The 21,249-nt window shown below is 39.9% G+C and overlaps 1 protein-coding gene across 17 annotated transcripts in view; it reads right to left on the bottom strand.

Moving 5' to 3' along the window:
* Positions 1-21,249, bottom strand: part of DOCK9 (dedicator of cytokinesis 9) — a 282,842-nt gene that overhangs the window by 213,333 nt on the left and 48,260 nt on the right. For 11 of the 17 annotated variants that reach the window (XM_041731241.1, XM_041731243.1, XM_041731248.1 and 8 more), the window contains exon 1: positions 2,511-2,687. The exons of the other annotated variants lie outside the window; for them this stretch is intronic. In XM_041731241.1, coding sequence (XP_041587175.1) covers positions 2,511-2,672 — 162 coding nt within the window. In that variant the 5' untranslated portion in view covers positions 2,673-2,687. Of the gene's footprint in view, positions 1-2,510; positions 2,688-21,249 lie in introns of those variants that run through there. 17 annotated transcript variants of the gene reach the window in all.

Here is a 21,249-nt window from a genome sequence, read left to right as displayed (position 1 = left end):
TCATATGCTCAGTTTTGTTTTGTTTTGTTTTGGCAGTTGACAAGAAGTTAATTTGCTTTAGTGAAAATCCCTCATCCACCCTTTCTCTATGAATAGCTCTTCCTTGCTGTTTTAATGTGGTACACACTATAGCCTCGCAGACCTGTTACTCCAGTATAATCTGCAGTGTCCTAACTAAAGTTACTGACTTGGTCTTATCTGCAGTTTTTGTGTCCTGTTTGCTTCTTGAATCTGATTAACTAGAATATTTCTCTTGCTCCTTTTTAATATGTGATGTCACTTGACCTAATTTATGTGTAGAAGCACTACACCATTGGTTTCCAGTACCCTATGTGTAAGATACACACTTGTGTGCAGAAAGTATCTCCCTTCAGGCTTGTAATACCCTTCACGTGGAAGATCAATGAGGGAAATCTTTATATTCTGTATAAAAACAAATCAAATTTATATACTAAAATCATTTGTCTAAAAATTTAAGTTGTTTTCAGATAAAAATAAAAAAGCATTTCTGATAAAAAAAAAAAAAAAAAAAAAAAAAAAAAAATTTTCAGGTGAAAATAATTATTAGGAAGCCAGGGATTCAGAGAAGGCTGTGCTTGGGTGCTACAAGATTACAGCAGTGGTCAAAGAAGCCTCAGTGAGAAAGGGAAATCAGGAGCAAGCCCTGCAGGAGTCTGGGGGTGAACCAGGTAAATGCCTGGCTGCAGTTGTCCAGCAGGAGAGAACAAGGGAAGTGATGAATAAGGAGAGTGAGAAGCAAAGAGGAGTGGCCAGGAGAACAAGGGCAGCAGGTGTGTAGGGATGGACCTGGAGGCCACAGGAAGGCTTCTGGATGTGACTCTGAGTAGAGGTGTGACCATCAGACTTTTCTTCTCAAAGGACCACTGTCTGCCAGTGAGGAAAGGGTCAAAGGTCAAGGACAGAAGCAGAGAGAGCAGTTTGGAGGGAGAGGGTGCATCTTCCCACCCACAGCACCGCAGCCACATATATGCACAGTCACGTCTTTCTCGGTCTACTGGTGCAAGCAAGGGTGGTGGGCAGAGAGCACCTGACCCAACACACAGTAGCAGTGCTTCAAAATCCTGTCCCAGCATGCCAACAAAGCCCCTGTAAGGTTATTACTCTCTCGTGCCACAAAAGAAAAAGAAAAACAAGCAGAGTCTATCAAAGATGGGCTAACCCAAGACAGGTCCATGAGACCTGAGGGAGAAGCTGGCAGCATGAGAGAGGTGTTGCCATTCCTGGCCAAGCAGCCCTCAGGCTGTCAGGGTTATGGATTATACCTAATGGGGCAGACTCTGTAATGAGCTAGTCCTTCTACTCTCTGATACCAGTTGTTCTCAAAAGCATATTCCAAAATACATTAGAGTTTAAAATATTTAATAGTTAAAACAGCCTCACTTAAGTTCCAAACCCACACATAATACTGCCTTCCAAAATGCATTCGGATGCTCAAATGATGCTCTCTTTCCCTTCCTCCAGAGTGTTTTGAGAGCTAATGTCACATAAGACCCTCTACAAAATGCATCCTCTCCTGGGTGCCGGCAAGGCTGGGGCGACCTGATCTGATCCCGAGGTGCATGTGGCCTGCTGGCACTCCCTCTCCGTGTCAGATGGCAGCCTAATGACCAGGAACGGATTCGGGGTTTCCACACACCTCGCCCTCACCATACCCAGTGGCTGCTGGCCAGACTCACACGCAGAAACTCCCACGTGTGTTATTCTCACTCGTTTTGACAAAAAAAAAAAAAACTGTGATAAGAACAGAAGGAGAAATGGCAAGGCATCCTGAAGAAAGAGGAGACCCATATGCAGCTTCCTCACGAGCCTGGTATTTGTGAGAAGGCCATGGAGAAGCACACCCATCTGTGACCCGACACCTCCTCGTGCCTCGTAAGGGGAGGAAAGAACACACAAGTGTCAACTAAGCTTTCTTTTACTCTCAAGAGCCTTCACTCCAAAACATTATAAATCGTCAGATTTAAAATAATAAAACTATGAATATTTTTCTCACTCTCATTACAGTTTTTTTTCATGCTCCCTTTAAATTCCTTCCCTCTAAATGGGAGGACTGACCACAAGCCATTTTTAAGACAATTTTGCCAAGGAAAAGACTGAGATGTAAAGGAACTGAATAATTCACTATCACTAGCAGAGGGTTCAATCTAGAATACCCTAAATACATACTTTGCCATACGTTATTTCTGAGACTATACCAAGAACGTGTAAGCTCATAAAGGTAACTTAGAAAACTAATCTGTAATCAATTATCGTACTCCAGCTTCTCTCTATACATATTTAAGCTTTGGTGAATACCATGCGTGGTATTCTCACACATACACACAGGCACCTCAAAATTAAACTTAAGGCCACTTAATTAACCCATTTATTCACCCAGGCTAGAGACATATCAGCATACTGAAGTTAATAAATACATTTACTTTATAAGTCAAGATAAGTTTATTCTAACATCACCAAACTACTTGTTAATGAAGCAAGACAGCATTTACCAGACAGGAGGAGATTAATAGTTCTGAGTCTTCTTTTGTCCAATGGTATGCCGTATATTCAAGGGCATTATTCTCTCCTTGCTGTTTGCACATATAAGCACAGTTTCTTTCAAAAACGGTGCGGATGCCTTTAAACAGAATTACACTAGTAGTGCAACCCATCCCCAAGGTGTGGATGTTCAGATCTCTAGCAATCTCTGCTCCATTTCCACATCATCTTCCTTGGCTCTTCTGAGCAGGCTCCCACTGTACCATCTTCATGACAGGCAGTGCCGGCACCAGAACAGAAGGGAAGCTCTGAGCTGTTGCACTAGAATCTGCTCCTGCTCAACTGCCTGACAAAAAAAAAAAAAAATCCAGGCTCAAACAGGAGGGGTGGTGCAAAAACCAGATGACACACCTCGGATGCACCAAAATCTTTAAAGTATCATTTTTCCAGTAGATCGCTTCCCTATTAATACCAAAGAACAAATAAGCAGAGATTTACATGTGGTTACTGGAAAACTGCCGTCTCCTGTGATTTGCTTAGGATTGTTCTGAATCTCAGAACCTGCCCAAAATGAAAAAAATGGTGCCAGACAGCCACCCTGCTGCAGATGCTGCTGGAACGCACAAAGAATGTTCATCTGCTGCAAGGAATCACTCTCCCAGAATGCTTAGCCCAGCATCTATATTAGCAAACATCTCTTTCCTTGACCTAAATGTGCTGTTTGTTTAATCTTGCATCCAAGAGGAACAGAGAAGCAAAAGGAGGGGGAGCCCCAAAATGAGAGAAATCACTAAGATGACTGCTGCTATGGAAACATGGATAAGCCCACTTCAAACAACCTTTTGCATGTGTGGGTAACAGCTTGCTGACAGCAAATCACAAGGGAACACAAAATTGCTGTGTCAATCTTGACTTCTGCCCACTTCCACTCTGCCAGAGAGAGGGCTAGCAAGTTTGCACTGCTTAATACGATTCTCCCATCTCTGGTACCCAAAGATGCAAATGAGAACATGCACAAAGCGTTAACCGATCAGGCTAGGACATACACCTTCTGAAGCAGGGCTCTAGCACGTGATGGTAAACACACGCTGAAATCCCACAGTCAACAAGGTTATTATTTGAGATGCATAAGTAATCCAGGTCCTTCCACTGCAGAATGAACTCAGTAACACTATACTACCTCTGGGTGTCTTTGGTGATGGCTTACATAGGAAAGCATGTCACTGATACAATACTAAGCTGACTCTTGCATTTTCCTTCTAAAAAAATGAAAAGTAAATTATGTAAAATGACTATGATGAACACAGGAAAACCCCTCCCACCCACAATATGTATCTAGAGAAAAGTTACTGCTCTTTTAAGATCTGTTCTGAATTCTTCCTTATTTCACAAGGCAACAGATGGTTTTCATTTTCTATCTACAGATTTCAAAGTTAGAGTGAATTATAATGATTGAGTACCTGAGTTTGTAACAGAAACCTATATAATGTAACAAAAGCAGATCTTTAGAGAATACTAGTCACATAATCCCAAATTTCTGGGTTTTATGGCTAGTATACCTATTAGGCCCCAGAGATAAGCAAAAACCTAGGCTTCTACTTTCTCCTGCATTTTTATGCAAGGTTTATCTAAAAGCCACAGAGATCAAAGGAGTAAAGATACTGGCCACAGGAAAAAATAATCTGTGGTCTAGAGCACTCAGCTTCAGAAGAGCAACTCTGTTAAAACAGAGCTACAGTGTTCAAAGATTACACCAAAATCCTGACATCAGAAAAGCCAAGTCTTCATGTAACATCACAATGCTGGCAGATAAATAACATGGAAACTCATCTACACAGAAACACAATATTGTAGACTATAAAACACCAGACACAGGGGTTAAATTATCTGTCTTGAGAATTCCAAATGTTCACCATCTATCTTAACTTCTGTACTGCAAGGAAAACAACTTAAAAAATAATAGCTCACTGAATATCAATAAAGATAGCACCTAAAAATTTAAACTTAATTTATTATTGTTACTACCTGTTTTAGACATCCTGGATGCAGAAGCCAGGAAATATCATTTAAGATACAAAAGATTATGTTTGAACTTTACAAAGGATTATAAATGATAACCAAGCAAAATGTGATGCTGCTAGTATATTCTATTTGAATTACTTTTAAAACTCTCAAGGTAACATTTAAAACAATGGGACAGAATAGAACAATTTCCTAACAATCATTCAGAGGAAAAATAAATGTTTCCTAGGGAGCTACTAATAAGCATTTAAGCAACTTATATCAGTTTCAAATATTAATCATTTTCCAACCAACAAAATTAGTGGGCAAAGAAAACAACAGAAAATATTTAGAGCAAAGGATTCAATAAAACCAAAAAGGAGTTTCATTCTAATAGAAGCATGACAAAATGAATCATTCAAATGTGTATTTGGTTTCACTGATTTTTCTGCATCAGAATGATCTGGGATTAATTTACAAGGATAACTTCCATGAATTCCATCAGAGGACATGGAGATGTATGATATCTATTGGCAACCAGTTCAACTACCTACAGGTATGTATTTCAATTTGGAGATCACATTTACTCTCTCATCTTTAAATGTGACCTCTAATTTTCACAATTCCCAAGGCTAGATGTCCACCCCTGTCTCTATCTTGAGCTCCAAATCCATGTCTTCCTCCCCTAATAATGGTACCCAACTCTCCTATCACCACCTCACCCTCATGTGTCCATCAATCATCTTTTAATATGACAAACTGGGATGGTATGTCTACATGATGTCATATTTTTAAGCTATAGAAAGGAATGAAGTAATGATGTGTGCTACAATATGGATGAACCTGGAAAATGTTATGCAGAATGAAAGAAGCCAGTTACAAAAAGACCTCATATAATAGGATTCTATTTAAATGAAAAGTCCAGAATAGGCAAATCCATAGAGATAGAAGATAGATTAGTGGTTGCCAGGGAATGGGGAGTGATTGCTAGTGGGCACAGTACTTCTTTTAGGAGTAATAAAAATGTTCAGAAATTGGACAGTGTTTCTAACATCTATGCTATCTATGCACAGTATACAGTCTGTGGATATACTAAAAAACACTGGATTGAACACTTTAAACAGGTGAGTTCTTTGGTTTGTGAATAAATAGCCTGGCTCTACTATTGATGTCTTACTACTAACAGCTTTAAGCTTTTCCCCTCTTCTTTTCCCTTCTGTTCCACATCTGGCCAAACTGAAAGGAAGTTCCAGGTGGCTCCCTCCTTTGTCCCAGGAGGAAATTCAAACCCTCACTCTGTCCCCACCTGCTAACCACTACAGAAATCTCAAACCAGGATCAGGACCTGCTTAGGAGCTGCCCTGCTCTCCTCAGAGAGCTTCACTACATGAGTAATGAACCTCCTCACACCACCTTTCTCATCACAACATCCAAAGCAAATGTGGGATATAAGGGGGCAAGGAGAAGGCCCATCCTGCTTCTGTGGAGTGGCCCCAACAGTGAATTTATATCTCTATGACGCTGTTACTAAAAACGGGAGTGGGGTGCAGGTGTCAGTAACTATTGTTTTATACTTCACAAAGAACTTACTGAATAGCTCAAAACAGCCACCTTCCTTACGAATTTATAATTTGGATTTCTGCTCTGACCCCACTTCACAGGAATACACAAACCACAGACCAAGGGAGGTACCTGGGGCTGCCCTCAGGGTGCGCATTTTAACCTAGGAAAAAGGCTCCGTGCTATATACAAAGCACCAGAAAGCCTGCACACAGTAAGTTTAGGGTAAACTAAACTTCCTGCCCCACCCAGTGGTCATGACAAACCTCAGCCATTTTGCCACAGAGACCACAGCAAATAGGTCTCAAGCTTTGAGCCCCTGCCCCAGAGCATATCCATCTAGAGCTGCCACTCCCATTTGCAGCTCTCTCCTTGCCAACTGTCTGTTTTAAGGATGTTCTGAAGGTCAAATTAGTTTGACTAGTAGATTCGCTTCATACTCTCTCAAAAAAAGTGTGCATAAATTAGAATCTGAAGTAACACCTAAAAAATCTAAAACTACAAACTAGAATATTGTATCTCCAATGGAGAGAAGTCTTTTACCTAGGTCAGACCTTGGGTCCTACCTTAGGAGGCCGGGAAGGCAGAGGAATTCTTTCCATTCTATAGTGGCTGAAATAAAAATCTTGCATAATAATGATACATCACATTCTATTTAAGCGCCATTAGTGTGTCCAGTCCATAAGAAGAGCTTATTTTCATCCCTGACAGTCCATAGTACATTTCTCAGTGCAGTGAATTCTGCTGAACAAAGAAACCTTATCTAAGTTTGCCTGTCAACTCCTTATATATTTATATTCAATCAGTACAGTCAAAGTTAAGTAGCGTCTAGCATGGGGCCTGGTATATACCATATGCCCAATAAGGTTTGTCTCCTCCATCTTTTGCCCCAAATTATTTTTTTTCTTCCCTGTTATAAAGTGAGGTATTCTTCTAAAAATTTCAGCATTTCTTACACAAAACTCAAGCATGTGAGACTTTAAGATCTAATAAACTCAAATTACAAGTTACTTATATTGGTAAAAAATTATTCAAAAAGAGAAAAGGGAGTTTTGTGGAACAAGAAAAGGAAGTTAAGATAGTTGGTGAAGAAGGAGTGGAGGTTTTAAGCAATGACCATTAGAAAACGTTTGTTTTTTGTTTTTTTAAGTAAGGGAAATTAAGGAAGTGTTATCACATACGTAAGGATCTTTTTAAAAATAAGGAAAAAGTGAACTCTCCTACCATTGTGTGTTTCAGGAACATAAACCTCGAGTCTGTCAGAGAGAAGGGAGACTTATATCATATCTAAATTTATCCATCATTTAACATCCCCACCTCAAAACACTTGGAAATGCCGCTACCAGTTACCTTGAGATGAAGAGAGATGGCAGGTGGGAGTAGGGGCAATGGCACAGACAGGAGTTTTAGACACACACACACACCCCACCAAGAGCTTGGCAAAACAAACTAATTTTGTTAAAAATGTATCTCTAAACTCCTAACTACATAAAATACTCGAGCCAAGTCTCCTGCCAACTAGTATTTAAATGTTCTCAAAAGTGGAGAACACAGGGGATCCCTGGGTGGCTCAGAGGTTTAGCACGTGATCCTGGAGTCCCAGGATCGAGTCCAGAATCAGGCTCCCAGCATGGAGCCTGCTTCTCCCTCTGCCTGTGTCTCTGCCTCTCTCTTCTGTGTCTCTCATGAATAAATAAATAAATAAAATCTTTAAAAAAAAAAAAGTGGAGAACACAAAGTTACACAGGTGTCTCCATGTTGGTGCTAGAATATTAGGGAGGTGAGTCGTCCCTGTGGGGTGCTCTGAACAGCTGGTATATACATGAGTGACAAAGTAGGAGTGGAAGCAACCAGACTGGCTCAACGGAATGGAGGGCAGTGGTTTTCCAGAGATGACCAGAGTCTCTCAAAAGAAATTAGAGAATCTTCCTTTTACAGGCAGAAGACCAAGTTAAGCAGCGTTTAAAATAAAACAGAAAAAAAAAAAAAAAGAAAGAAAAAAATAAAATAAAATAAAATAAAATAAAACAGAACTCCTAAAGGAAGAAAAGTTGGGGTTAATAAAACCAACTTACTTGCTAGTAAGAATATAAAATGATACAGCCACCGTGAAATAGAGTATGGTGATTCCTCACAAAATTAAATGAAGAATTATCACATGATTCAGCAATTCCACTTCTGAGTAGATACCCAAAAGAACCGAAAGCAGAGTTTTGAATAGATATTTGTATACCCATGTTCATAGCAGCATTATTCAAATAATCAAGAGGTGGAAGTCACCTAAGTGTCCATCAACAAATGAATGGACAGAATGTACTATGTACATACAATGGTATATTATTCAGCCTTAAAAAGGAAGGATGGCCCGTTCACCCACTACAGCATGGATAAACCTCGAGGACATTATGCTCAGTGAAATAGGCAAGACACAAAAAAACAAATACTGTACAATTCTACTTAAATGACTTAGCTAGAATAGATAAATTCATGAAGACAGAAAACAAAATGGTGGTTACCAGGGGCTGTGGGGACAGAGGGAATGAGGAATTATTGTTTATTAGGTACAGTTTCAGTTTGGGATGATGAAAAAGGTCTGGAGTTGGGTGCTGAACATGGATGGTAAACTAGGCTGTAAAATGTACTTAATGCCACTGAATATTTAAAATCAGTTAAATGGTTAATCTTATGTTATACAGATACAGATATATAGATATATATCTTACTGCTATTAAAAAAAAAAAAAAAGGGATCCCTGGGTGGCGCAGCGGTTTGGCGCCTGCCTTTGGCCCAGGGCGTGATCCTGGAGACCCGGGATCGAATCCCACGTCGGGCTCCCGGTGCATGGAGCCTGCTTTCCCCTCTGCCTGTGTCTCTGCCTCTCTCTCTCTCTGTATGACAATCATAAAAAAAAAAAAAAAAAAAAATCAGAGATGCTGAAAAAAAAAAAAAAAAAAAAAAAACAAGGGATCCCTGGCTGGCGCAGCGGTTTGGCACCTGCCTTTGGCACAGGGCGCGATCCTGGAGACCCGGGATCGAATCCCACGTCGGGCTCCCAGTGCATGGAGCCTGCTTCTCCCTCTGCCTGTGTCTCTGCCTCTCTCTCTCTCTCTCTCTGTGTGACTATCATAAATAAATAAAGAAAAAAAAAAAACAATATACTTACTAGGCTGCTTTCCTATGACTTCCAGGAAGAAATGAAATAACAGAAAACCAGGATGGTACTACACTCCCCTTGTCTGACTGTGGTCCACACAAAGGGCAGAAACACCCAAGGAATAGGCTTCATAATATTTATATTCTATTTCCTCATTCCACTTGGTAATGGAAAACCCCAATAGAAAAACCCTTCCAGCTACGTATTTTCACAGAAACAAGATAGCTGAGATATAAATTCCTGATTCATAGAGCTTTCACTTCTTTCAACGAGAACTATGAAATGAGAGAACCAACAGAGTTTATAGGTTCTGATTTATCCCTCAGCTCAGGAAGCTGCAGGCAAAGTCAGAACTTCAATTACCATTATGGGAGGTTACAGAGCAAAATCATAGTTTCTGAGGGAGCTTAGTTCTTTGAAGAAAAACCAATAAATCCATAAATGTTGATCCTGTCAAATATGAGAAGCTGCCAGAAGAGCTCACCTATTTGCAAAGCTTTAACTCCTCACTGAAAACATTGGCTGAGGATGGGTTACTAAACTCCAGCGGATGGAGGCTGATAATGGTGCAGATCCCAATGAATGCAGTAAGTACCAACATCCAGCTGTAGATGAGACACTGAGCTAAAAACAAAGGCGAGCAAACTCACAATGGCACAATGACATCAGAACTCACAGACTCCTCTTGGCCTCCACCAGCCTCTTTCAAGGAATTCTACTTGAGGAAACATCTGAAAAGATCACTTAGTGGCAAGGTATACCAAATTAAAACAACTGAAAAGATACACAGCGTAAGTCTTGGGCAAATGCACTCATGAAATAATTTTGTGCTTCTAAGATGGAGTTACAGCTTTTGAAAAGTTGTTCTTATATGTGAAAAGAAAGACTAAAATTCGGATTCTACACAGCGGTTTGGCACCTGCCTTCGGCCCAGGGCATGATCCTGGAGACCTAGGATCAAGTCCCGCCTCGGGCTCCCTGCATGGAGCCTGCTTCTCCCTCTGCCTGTGTCTCTGCCTCTCTGTCTATCTCTCTGTGTGTCTCTCATGAATGAATAAATAAAAAATCTTAAAAAAAAAAAAAAAAGAATTAAAAAGCTTCTTTAGGATAAAAAGGAAAAATTAAACATAAAATCTGTTTGCCTTTTTAAAAACTATTTCAATATATAGTTGGATTTTCAGTTAGAGTAATCAAAATGTGAATAATAAGAAATAAAGATATTGCAATGGTTACCTCCCCAAATTATAGGAAGGAAAACAGAACTATTCCTATGGCTTTGAAAAACCAGAGTAAACAGACTCAAAAAAAATATGTACTCCTTTCTCTAATCTTCTTATCAAGTCAAAAGGAAGTAGATCTATGTCCCTACTTAGAAGGCTCAGAAAATTCTATTCTCTGAGCCCTTAGGAGTTTTTTATTTCTTTTTACAAAGACACAAAATTCATGACCTCCTGAGATTCACTCTCATATACAGCCTCTAGTTGGGTTATAACTTAACCGTAACTGTGTGTTAGATGAATGTTACCTCGAATAAACATTTCCTGATGCCTAAGTGAATTTCACTCAGTCGGAAAAGTAAGAAACTTTTCAGGGAAACTACTCTCCACCTAAGAATTCGACAGATTACAGATATTGCCAACAATCAATTAACACCTAAAAACAGGACCCAAAGAAGATATGCAAATGGTCAATAAGCAAATGAAAAGTCATCAGAGAAGCGTAAATCGAAACCATCAGACAGCATTTCATACCTACTAGGATGGCTAAAACAAAAAACATAATTACAAGTGTTGGTAAGGATGTGGAAAAATTAGATTGCTCATACACTGTTGGTGGGGATGAAAAATAGGGCAGCTGCTTTATAAAACAATCTGGCAGTTCCTCAAACAGTTAAATACAGAGTTACCATACGGTACAACAATTCCACTCCTAATTATATACCCAAGAGAGTTGAAAATATATGCCCATACAAAAACTCACACATGAATGTTAACAGTCTTATTCATAATAGCCTCAAAGTAGAAATAACCCAAATGTCCATCAACTGATGAATTGATAAACAAAATGTGGTCTATCCATACAATGAAATATTGTTCAGTAATAAAAAGAAAAGTATTAGAAATACTGAAACAATCTACAATGTGGAAATACTATGTCCAGTGAAAGAAGCTAGTCATATAGGATCACATATTATATGATTCTGTTGATATGAAATGTCCAGAACAAGTAGACCTAGAGACAGAAAGTAGATCAGTGGTTGCCGAGGGCTAGGGAGTGGGTAGGTGGAATGGGAGGCTGACAGGGTTTCTTTTGGGGTAATAAAAGTATTCTATAACTATGGTAATGGATACACAAACACTCTGAATATACTGAAAACCACTGGATGGTACACTTTATTTTTCTTTAAAAAGATTTTATTTATTTATTCATGAGAGACACAGAGAGAGAGACAGAGACACAGGCAGAGGAAAAAGCAGGCTCCATGCAAGGAGCCCGATGTGGGAAACCTGGGAATCCAGGATAATGCTCTGAGCCAAAGACAGGCGTTCAACCTCTGAGCCACTCAGGTGTCCCGGATGGTACACTTTAAATGGGTGAATTGTATAGTATGTGAATTGTATCTCAATAAAGCTGTCTTAAAAAAAATAGGACATATCAGGGGCACACCTATAAAAAAGCTGAATTTCTTTTGAAGGCACTCTACCCTTCACATAGTTATCTTTCAAAACATATCACTATGCCCAACACAGCGAATTCCCAGAAGTACAGAGGATAATGGTAAGATGATTTCTTCAGCAAGCAAGCTATTCTGCTTTAAGTTTACAGAGCACTTAACAGAAACCTTTTGTCTGCTCTATAACTTTGGCTCATTCATTTTTTTAGGCAAGGTCCAGATCTGAGGGCTGACTCATCTACCCCAATTCACTTAATCCAAAAATAAAGAAATGTATTTTATAGATCTTTTCCCACACAATTTTCATCTCTGTTTTAGCCACAAGGCTCTCAAAATCCAAGAAAGAAAAATAGCCTGTAGAGAAAAAGTCAGAGGAGGGAGGAAAAGAGAACATGAACAGCAGATCTGAAATTTTATTCAAATCATAGAACTGGCTCTATTTCAGTCATTCCACTCACCTGAACCATATAGGAGATTAACATTTTAAATGTAAACTCTTTCTTTTAAAATGTAAAGTAAAACATTATATAAAGAGTACTGGGCACATCCTTAATAGAGTATGTTACATGGACCTACATCTAACAATATGCCAGACAATGTGATAGAATTCAGTCACGAGGTCTCATTTAATCTTCTAAACAACTCTAAAAATTAAGTTTTATAAGTGATCTCACTCATGATTGCCATCCCTTGACCTTGTTACAAGCAAACAAGATTTCCATAGAAACCCATCCTCATAGGACCACTGAAGGATTGCAACCAACAATGACATCATGTGGAGCAGTACTGATAAACCATGGGGGGGGGGGGGGTTTGGAAAGAAGTACTCCACAAGTTCAAATGTCTCCTTAGACCAAAAGCAAAAGAAACATGAAATGAGTAACAGGAGAAATAGGAGATTAAAGATATAAATTTATCAATCACTGCCAAATGGCCAGTTAGAGAAATAAACCCTGCAACAGCATTGCATATCTCCCTCTTGATTGTTGCTTGAAGGTTGTGTGTGTGTGTGTGGGGGGGGGGGGTGTTACCAATTTCTTCTCCTTCTTCTCATCATATTTTTTTAAATTTTTTATTTATTTATTCACGAAACACACATAGAGAGAGAGGCAGAGACACAGGCAGAGGGAGAAGCAGGCTCCATGCAGGGAGCCTGATGTGGGACTTGATCCTAGGGCTCCAGGATCAGGCCCTGGGCTGAAGGCAGGTGCTAAACCACTGAGCCACCCGGGCTGCCCTCATCATATTTTACAGAAGCATTGTTCTTGGAACTTGACTCTATAATTTGGACTCTGGGTAGCATATATTCCTGCATGACTGCAATTGAATTTAAGGATTAATGAACAAAGTCCAGAAATGGGAATAGGACTTTCTTCCAAAGACAGATAGGATGACTAATGAGATGTTGTAGCTTCCTGTTTTGAGGAGCTAGTGAGAACACCTTCCTTTGAGTTCGGTTAGGCTGAAACATAGTCATTTTTGCCCTATGGAGGTTCAGACATGCGTAGGGGGTGGGTCTGCGTGCTGAGTGATCAAAAGGGTGGGCTGTGACAATTATTTAGCTACTGTCTCCAGGCACCAGGCCCAGCCTGTCACACAGCTCTGTGATGCTAGCAGGGAATGAATACACACCTCATTCTGCTTTACCAGTTGACTCCCTGCAGGGCTCACCACCAGGGGGCACCAGAGGGAGCCTGCAAACCTGGGAGAGGAAAAGGAGCTTGCTCCTTTGTGGCTGCTTTCCTGCAGGCTTGGGTTCCTCCTGTCACCCCGCAACACCCCTTTACCCTAGCAGCAGCAGTTCCTTCTCATGCAGCACCTGAATCACGTCTGCTGTTTGCCCAGCACTCACAGACCCAGCCACATCACACCCCCCTCAGAAACCATGGCCAGCTGCCCAGCCCCCACTCCTCAGAGGTCTTGGTTTCAGCTCTGCAGGTACCTCCTCTTCAAGCTTCTAAGATTTAGTAACACAATCTCATCCCTTGGTCCCCCCCAACCCCAAAGCGCATGGCTGCTTCCTGCAGCCACTACCTCTATGATATGTTAATGATCTCTTTTTTACCTTTTTAATTACCGACTGAGCAACTTTATACTTAGTAACAATGCTTCATATTTAATTCTGTTAAAATAACTGGTACAATTTCTGTTTCCTGGCTGGACCCTAACTATTATGCTATACTAGGGTCTAAACCGTTTTAAAACACTAGGTTCACCAAAAAATGAGAATGGTCAATAAGCACGCAAAAAGACGCTCAACATTATTAAGAAATACAAAACTCAGAGACACCCCACTACACATCTAATAGGATGGCTAAAATTTTAAGACTGTCCATACTGAGTGTTAGGAAAGAGGCAGAATAACTGGAACCCTAATACAGTGCTGGTAGAGCCACTGTGGCAAACAGCGTAACTGTGCCGAAAAATTTTAGACAAAGAGTTGCCACATAATCTAGTAGTTCCACTCTTAAGTCTCCACCCAAGAAAAACAAAAGCACATGTTCACACAGAGATGCAATCCAAATGTTCACAGCAACATTATTCACAGTAATGAAAAAGTGGAAACAACTCAAATGTCCATCAACTGGTGACTGCATAAACAAAACGTGTTTTATCCAGACAACAGAAAGGAATACTATTTGGCAATAAAAAGGAAGTACTGACACATGCTACAGCATGGATGAACCTCAGAATTAGTTAGCTAAGTAAAAGGAGCCAGAGGTGAAGGAACATGCTGTATGATTCCATTTATAATGTTAAAAAAGATACAAATTTATAGAGATAGAAAGTACATTAGTGGCTACCTGGAGCTTAGGGCAGGAACTGGAAATGGGCATGAGATTTATTTTGGGGCTGACCAAAATGTTCTATAATGAGATCATGGTGATGACTGCACAAATATGCAAATTTACTGAAAATGTTGAATTGAACATTTAAAATTTATTTTTTATCTAAATTCAATTAATTAACATATAATGTATTATTGGCTTCAGAGATGGAGGTCAGTGATTCATCAGTCTTTTTTTTAAGATTTTTTATTTATTTATTCATGAGAGACACAGAGAGAAAGGCAAACACAGGCAGAAGGAGAAGCAGGCTCCCTGCAGGAAGCCCGATGCAGGATTCAATCCCAGGACCCTGGGATCACAACCTGAATCAAAGGCTGACGCTCAACCACTGAGCCACCCAGGTACCCCAGTGATTCATCAGTCTTATATAACAGCCAGTGCTCATGACATCACATACCCTCCTTAATGTCCCATCACCTAGTTACCCTGTCCCCCCAGCCCCCCTCCTTCCCCAGCGACCCTCAGTCTAAACATTTAAAATTTAAATTAAACCTTACAGCATGTAAATTATACCTCAATGAAGCTGTGAAACAAAAAGACTAGGGAAAATATTTGAAGAAAATCTAGTGTCACAGGCATATAAAATAAATCATAAGAAACCACAATGCACAATAAGTGAAATGAAGCGTTTGTGTCTAGACATACATATAATTGCATGTGATAAATATAGCATGCCTAAGGACCAAACCATTTCAGCAAACAGAATCATCTTTTCTTTCAAATGCTTAAGAAAAGGTCTGGTGTGCAGCAAAAGACATGACCAGCTTGAGTGAAAGATGGTCTGTTCAACACCAAACAAATGGGACAGCACCAGCATTCACATCTAGCTAATGTCATCAAAGAGGAAGGTACTGTTTTGAAGCTGAGAATGTTCCCTCATGTGAATTTTTTTTTTTTTTTTTTAAGGAATGCCTATTAATGACAGTGACATTGCTAAGGCAGACAGGCTGATGATGCCTCATTACGAAAAGAGCAAAGACTGACTGACCATAGGCAACCCATACAATGAAATACTTTAGGTATGTCACTGAAATTATGCTTGAAGTCAGATACCATCAAAATAAAAGTAAGGGATTTCTAAAGATGGAAACACTCCCTCCACTAGACTAGGCATTTGGACAGGAAAATAATTTTTCTTAAAATGAATGGCTTAGATTTTGAACTCATTTGTTTATTCCTGGATGATGTCTATGCTTGCTACAAAGAACTACTCTTTCACCCAATCAGGGTATTTATATTTTAAGTGAATTCTTCTCCAAAAATCCATCCAGAATATCTTAAAAAGGAACATAATAATAACATAGATTTTTAAATAAATGTCTTGTTTTTCATAATTGATGTTTTTTAAAGTATTAATTACTACAATTCAAAAATATAATATTTGATGCTTTCTTTAGTTTTTAATAAAAATGTTTTCTGCCATAGAATCCTAATTTGTAACACTATGCTTAAGGGAAATACAAGTTGAATTTAAGAGACATTGTTTCAAATGTTATCCAGGAATTCATTAAGCCATAAGAGTGGGTCCATCTATGACTTTCCCATTATAGATTGTAAGACCAAGGCTCAGAGAAGTAAACTGACAACGTACAGTAAACTGTACGTTGACCAAAGTCACACAGCTCGTATACAGAATATGAACCAAGGCTCCCTGACTTCAAAGTCCATGCTCTTTCCAGCATGTCACAAATTTCATTAATAATGTTGATGAGGCACTGGGTGGTTCCATTTGACTCTTGATTTCAGCTCAGGTCATGATCTCAGGATCTGAGACTGAGGCCCCTATCAGGCTCTGCACTAGATATAGGTCTGCTTGAGATTCTTTCTCTCCCTACCCTACCCTTCCCTACCATACTCCACACACTCTCTAAAACAGATAAAATAATAATGTTGATTATAAAGAGGAATTAAAAATTGTATCAAGTATTTATAAATGTAATACTCTGAAAGAGAACATGAACTTCCAGTGCTTTATTTGGTTATATTCTTTCCTTAAAATAGATCTGGTCCTCTATTTAGGAAGAGGAGTAGCTGGGGCTAGGTCCTTTTCATCAATTGAAAGGGGAGGCACATACTCCAGAGCCAAAGAACATCCAATCTAGTGTCAGAGGCATATAAAATAAATCATGATAAGAAACCACAATGCACAATAAGTGAAATGAAGCGTTTGTGTCTAGACATACGTATAACTTCCAAGAAGATGCTCAGTAAGCAGCCAGATATCATTTTTAATATCTGTTATCGGTATCAATGAAGATACAATGGAGATGATCTACTAATGTTAAAACTGCTTCCAAAACCCATCCAAATATATCAAACCTGGAAACCCCTCTCTTTGGGAAAGAAAAGACTACGCCTATGCCTTTTTTATCAACCAAAAGGGGAGGGACTATAAAAATTTATTAATTTATAGGCTATAAATTAAAGTGAGCTTGGTGTTTTGTTGCTTTTCCATTGAGTATACCAAACTTCTATAATTTTAAAGGAATTCTGAACAGTCGGCTTCAAAATAACACAAACTTTTATACTTGGCAACCAACAAGAATGTCAACCTAGGTGAAAGTCTTTATTCAGCAGATGTGTATTTCATTAAAAATTAACAGAAATTATGAATGGTGAAATTACACATTCCCCTAGAAAGTTCAAAGCTGCCTAAAAGGTTTTTTTTTTTTTTAAGATTTTATTTATTTATTCATGAGAGACACACAGAGAGAGAGAGAGAGAGAGAGAGAGAGAGAGAGAGGCAGAGGAAGAAGCAGAGAAGCAGGCTCCACACAGAGAGCATGACATGGGACTCGATCCCGGGACTCCAGGACCATGCTCTGGGCCGAAGGCAGGCACCAAACTGCTGAGCCACCCAGGGATCCCCTAAAAATTTTCGTTTTAAACAGAAAATCTGAATATGGAAGGCAGATTAGATTACAAAATCCAAGGGATGCCTGGGTAGCTCAGAAGTTGAGCATCTGCCTTTGGCTCAGGGCATGATCCCATGATCAGGGATCAAGTTCTGCATAGAACTCCCCTCCGGGAGCCTGCTTCTCCCTCTGCCTGTGTCTCTGCCTCTCTCTCTCTCTCTAATGAATAAATAAATCTTTGGGGGGGGAAAAAAGATCACAAAATCCAGACTGCTCTGGAAGAGCAGATATGTAAAAATTTTCATATCACCAGTGCTGCCCTAAGGCAGAACAGGCTATTTGGCAGAAATGAAATGCTAACCCCAGGGTGTGCTCACTCAGGAGCGGGAATGCCAGTGAGTGACAGAAGTACTGTAATGGCAAGTGAACTAAAATGACATCAAAGGTCACTCTCTGTGCTGCAATTTGATGGGTGCTTCACTCTGTAGACACTGGCTGCTGCAAGTTCAGTCAGGTAAAAGGGGAGCCGGCATGTCTTTGGTCACACGGGTGATCTAAAGAGATGGCATAGAACATACAATATACCCAACATCTGTAAGGTACATCATATATATCATCACCCAGTACAATAATATTATAAGTGAAGACGCTGAGGCTCAAATATCATTAAAGATGACCAAAGTCACAGAATCCTGGATATCCAGTCCCTCATTTGTAGATTTCCAGATTAGACCTCTTGCTACTCTACCACGATGCCTCTCAGGCCCCCAAAAACCTCACACATTCCTGACCCACAGAAATACTAAGTAAAAGAAACATTTATAGTTAATACAGAGGGGGAAAAAATCCACAGATCAAAATGTATGGCCAACTTCAGGGGTCTTCAGTATTGCTCCAAAATGAAGACCACATCTTTTCTTCTAACTTCAAATCATCAAATATATTCAAACCATGTGCTCCATCTAGTGGATTAATGGAAGATCCTCAGGATGAGGGAAATGCACATTTTTAATACTGTTCAATTCATATAACCCTGAAACATTTATTTGCAGGAATCAAGGCAGCATTCATTCCCATTAGTTAAACTACTCCAAGCCCGCTCCTTCCCTCCCTTCCCCAGTTTTCCCCAGCACAAGTCAGTAAAGTAGGTCATTTCACTGGTAATCACGGTAAGAGCTCTCACCAGGAACACACCCAACAGGTGTAACTCAGACTTGACTCTGAAGCTCAAGGACATTCCATTGCCTCTAGATATTACTGCAGTTACTAATTAATCCTCATCTTAAACCCAAAAGCAGAGCTTCCTCTCAAAGAAAGAAACAAGATCTGCTAGGAAAAATCCAGGCTCAGAAGTCAGCCAACATCCCTGGTCTTGCCAAGTTTCTGGATGTTGCAAACTGAAGTAAGTCATCTAACCTCTGCCTCAGTTCCTCCTCTGCAAAATAAGGGTAATAATATATCCCTAACCGGGTGCAGGGAGGATGAAGAGAGATGACCAATGAGAAGCACCTCACCTACATCCTGGAGGACCAGAGCACTTAATAAGTGCCAGAGACAGGTGTTTCTAAGTAGGCTCACTCCTCCAATTTATGGGCCCTTTCTCTCCTTTTCTTCACTTCCAAATTTCTACTTTAAATAGGTAATGAAATGGCAAGCAGAGTTGCTAGAAGATATGGAACACATAATAATAATAAGGAACTGTATGACTAGAACACAGGTGAAACTGGTAGATGCCAGGAGCTGGTAAAACAAGAAGGTAGGTCCTTGTAAACCATATTAATGTGTTTGGATCGCATCCAACAATCAACAGGGACCCATCATACTATCGCTCCTTGACCCCAATCTGTCACTTTCCCATGCTGCTGCAAAATTTGAAGTCAGCCCATTTCCTAAAGAGTGAAGTAGAATGCACTTAGCAAGGTGGGTTTCTGTCTTCTGCCCCAGCTTCGCAATTTGTATAACAAACTTCAGTTGTGTGTTCACCACGTGTTTCAATGCTGAAAAAAGATCAATTCAATGACGTCAATTACAAACTTTTGCTGTGTTATAATTCTCAACCTCCCAGTTTTATTTATTTTTTTTTAATTTTTATTTATTTATGATAGTCACAGAGAGAGAGAGAGAGAGAGGCAGAGACACAGGCAGAGGGAGAAGCAGGCTCCATGCACCGGGAGCCCGATGTGGGATTCGATCCTGGGTCTCCAGGATCGCGCCCTGGGCCAAAGGCAGGCGCCAAACCGCTGCGCCACCCAGGGATCCCAACCTCCCAGTTTTAAATGAGCATATTTAATATTAGCAGTAAATACCCTCAATTCCAATTAAACTATTAACTGTAACCTTATACAAAATATGAATGAGCACCGTCAGACTGCTGATTGGCTCCCTCACTCTGGTATCTATCCTCCCGTCAGTATAATAATAGCCGTATTTGTGAGCTTACGATGACCCAGCCAAAAACTACCTTTCTCGGCCTCTCTTGCCAGGAGCTATGGCTCCATGACCAGGTTCTGGCTAATGAGATATAGGCAGGAGTGATTTGTATAACATTTTTTTAAAGATTTTATTATTAGAGAGACAGAAAAAGGGAGGGAGAGAAACAGAGGGAAAAGGAGAGAGAGAACCTAAAGCAGACTCCCCACAGAGTGCAGAGCCCAGTCTCACAGCCCTGAGATCATGACCTGAACCAAAATCAAGAGCCAGATGCTTAACCAACTGAGCCACCCAGGTGCCCTGTGATGTGTACAACTTTAAAGTCATGTACTTAAATGGGAAGTATATCATACCTTACCATCACCTCTTCCAGCTAACCAGAATACAGACAAATTAGCACAAGCTACATGAAGAAAGATCATGTGGAAGAGAGCACAACAACCAGGCAACTGGTAGGGAGCCTATGGTCCCAAAGTGGTAGAGTCATCAATCAAGACTGGACTGTTTACATTGGCACTATTAATGTAAAAGAGAACTTAACTTCTAAACTTTACAAGGTACTGTTTTTTGGTCTTTGCTAAAGTTAAATTCTAACTAATACTAAAACAAATACAAATCTGAAAACATCTTGTCCATTCAACAAATATTTACTGGGAACCTACTATGTGCCAAGCATACTAGACTCTAGAAATAAAACTGACAGTAAGATTCCGTTCATGCCCTCTCAGAGGTCACACTCAGATGGGTTTGATATTTTTTTTAAGATTTTATTTATTTATTTGACACAGAGAGGAGAGAGAGAGAGAGAGAGAGCACGCACTTGAGCATAAACAGGGGGTGTGCCAGAGGGAGAGGGAAAAGGAAGCCTCCTGCTGAGCAGGGAGTGCAACGTGGAACTTGATCCTAGGACTCTGGTATCATGACCTGAGCTGAAGGCAAACGCTTAACGAACTGAGCCACCAAGGCACCCCTCAGATGGGCTTTTTAAGACTCTGAACTATAGAATTAAAAGAAGACGCAAAAAATTAAAATAAATAAAATAAAATAAAATAAAATAAAATAAAATAAAATAAAATAAAATAAAATAATAAAAGAAGACAATGTGAATGTTTTTAATACCACCAAACTTTTCACTTAAACAATATTCTTGGGGATCCCTGGGCACCTCAACAGTTTAGCACCTGCCTTTGGCCCAGGGTGTGATCCTGGAGTCCGGGGATCAAGTCC

The sequence above is a fragment of the Vulpes lagopus genome, chromosome 16, assembly GCF_018345385.1.
Source record: "Vulpes lagopus strain Blue_001 chromosome 16, ASM1834538v1, whole genome shotgun sequence".
Classification (NCBI taxonomy): Eukaryota; Metazoa; Chordata; class Mammalia; order Carnivora; family Canidae; genus Vulpes; species Vulpes lagopus.
Note: the sequence above shows the minus strand (reverse complement) of the source record. Positions and strands in the feature narration are given on the sequence as shown.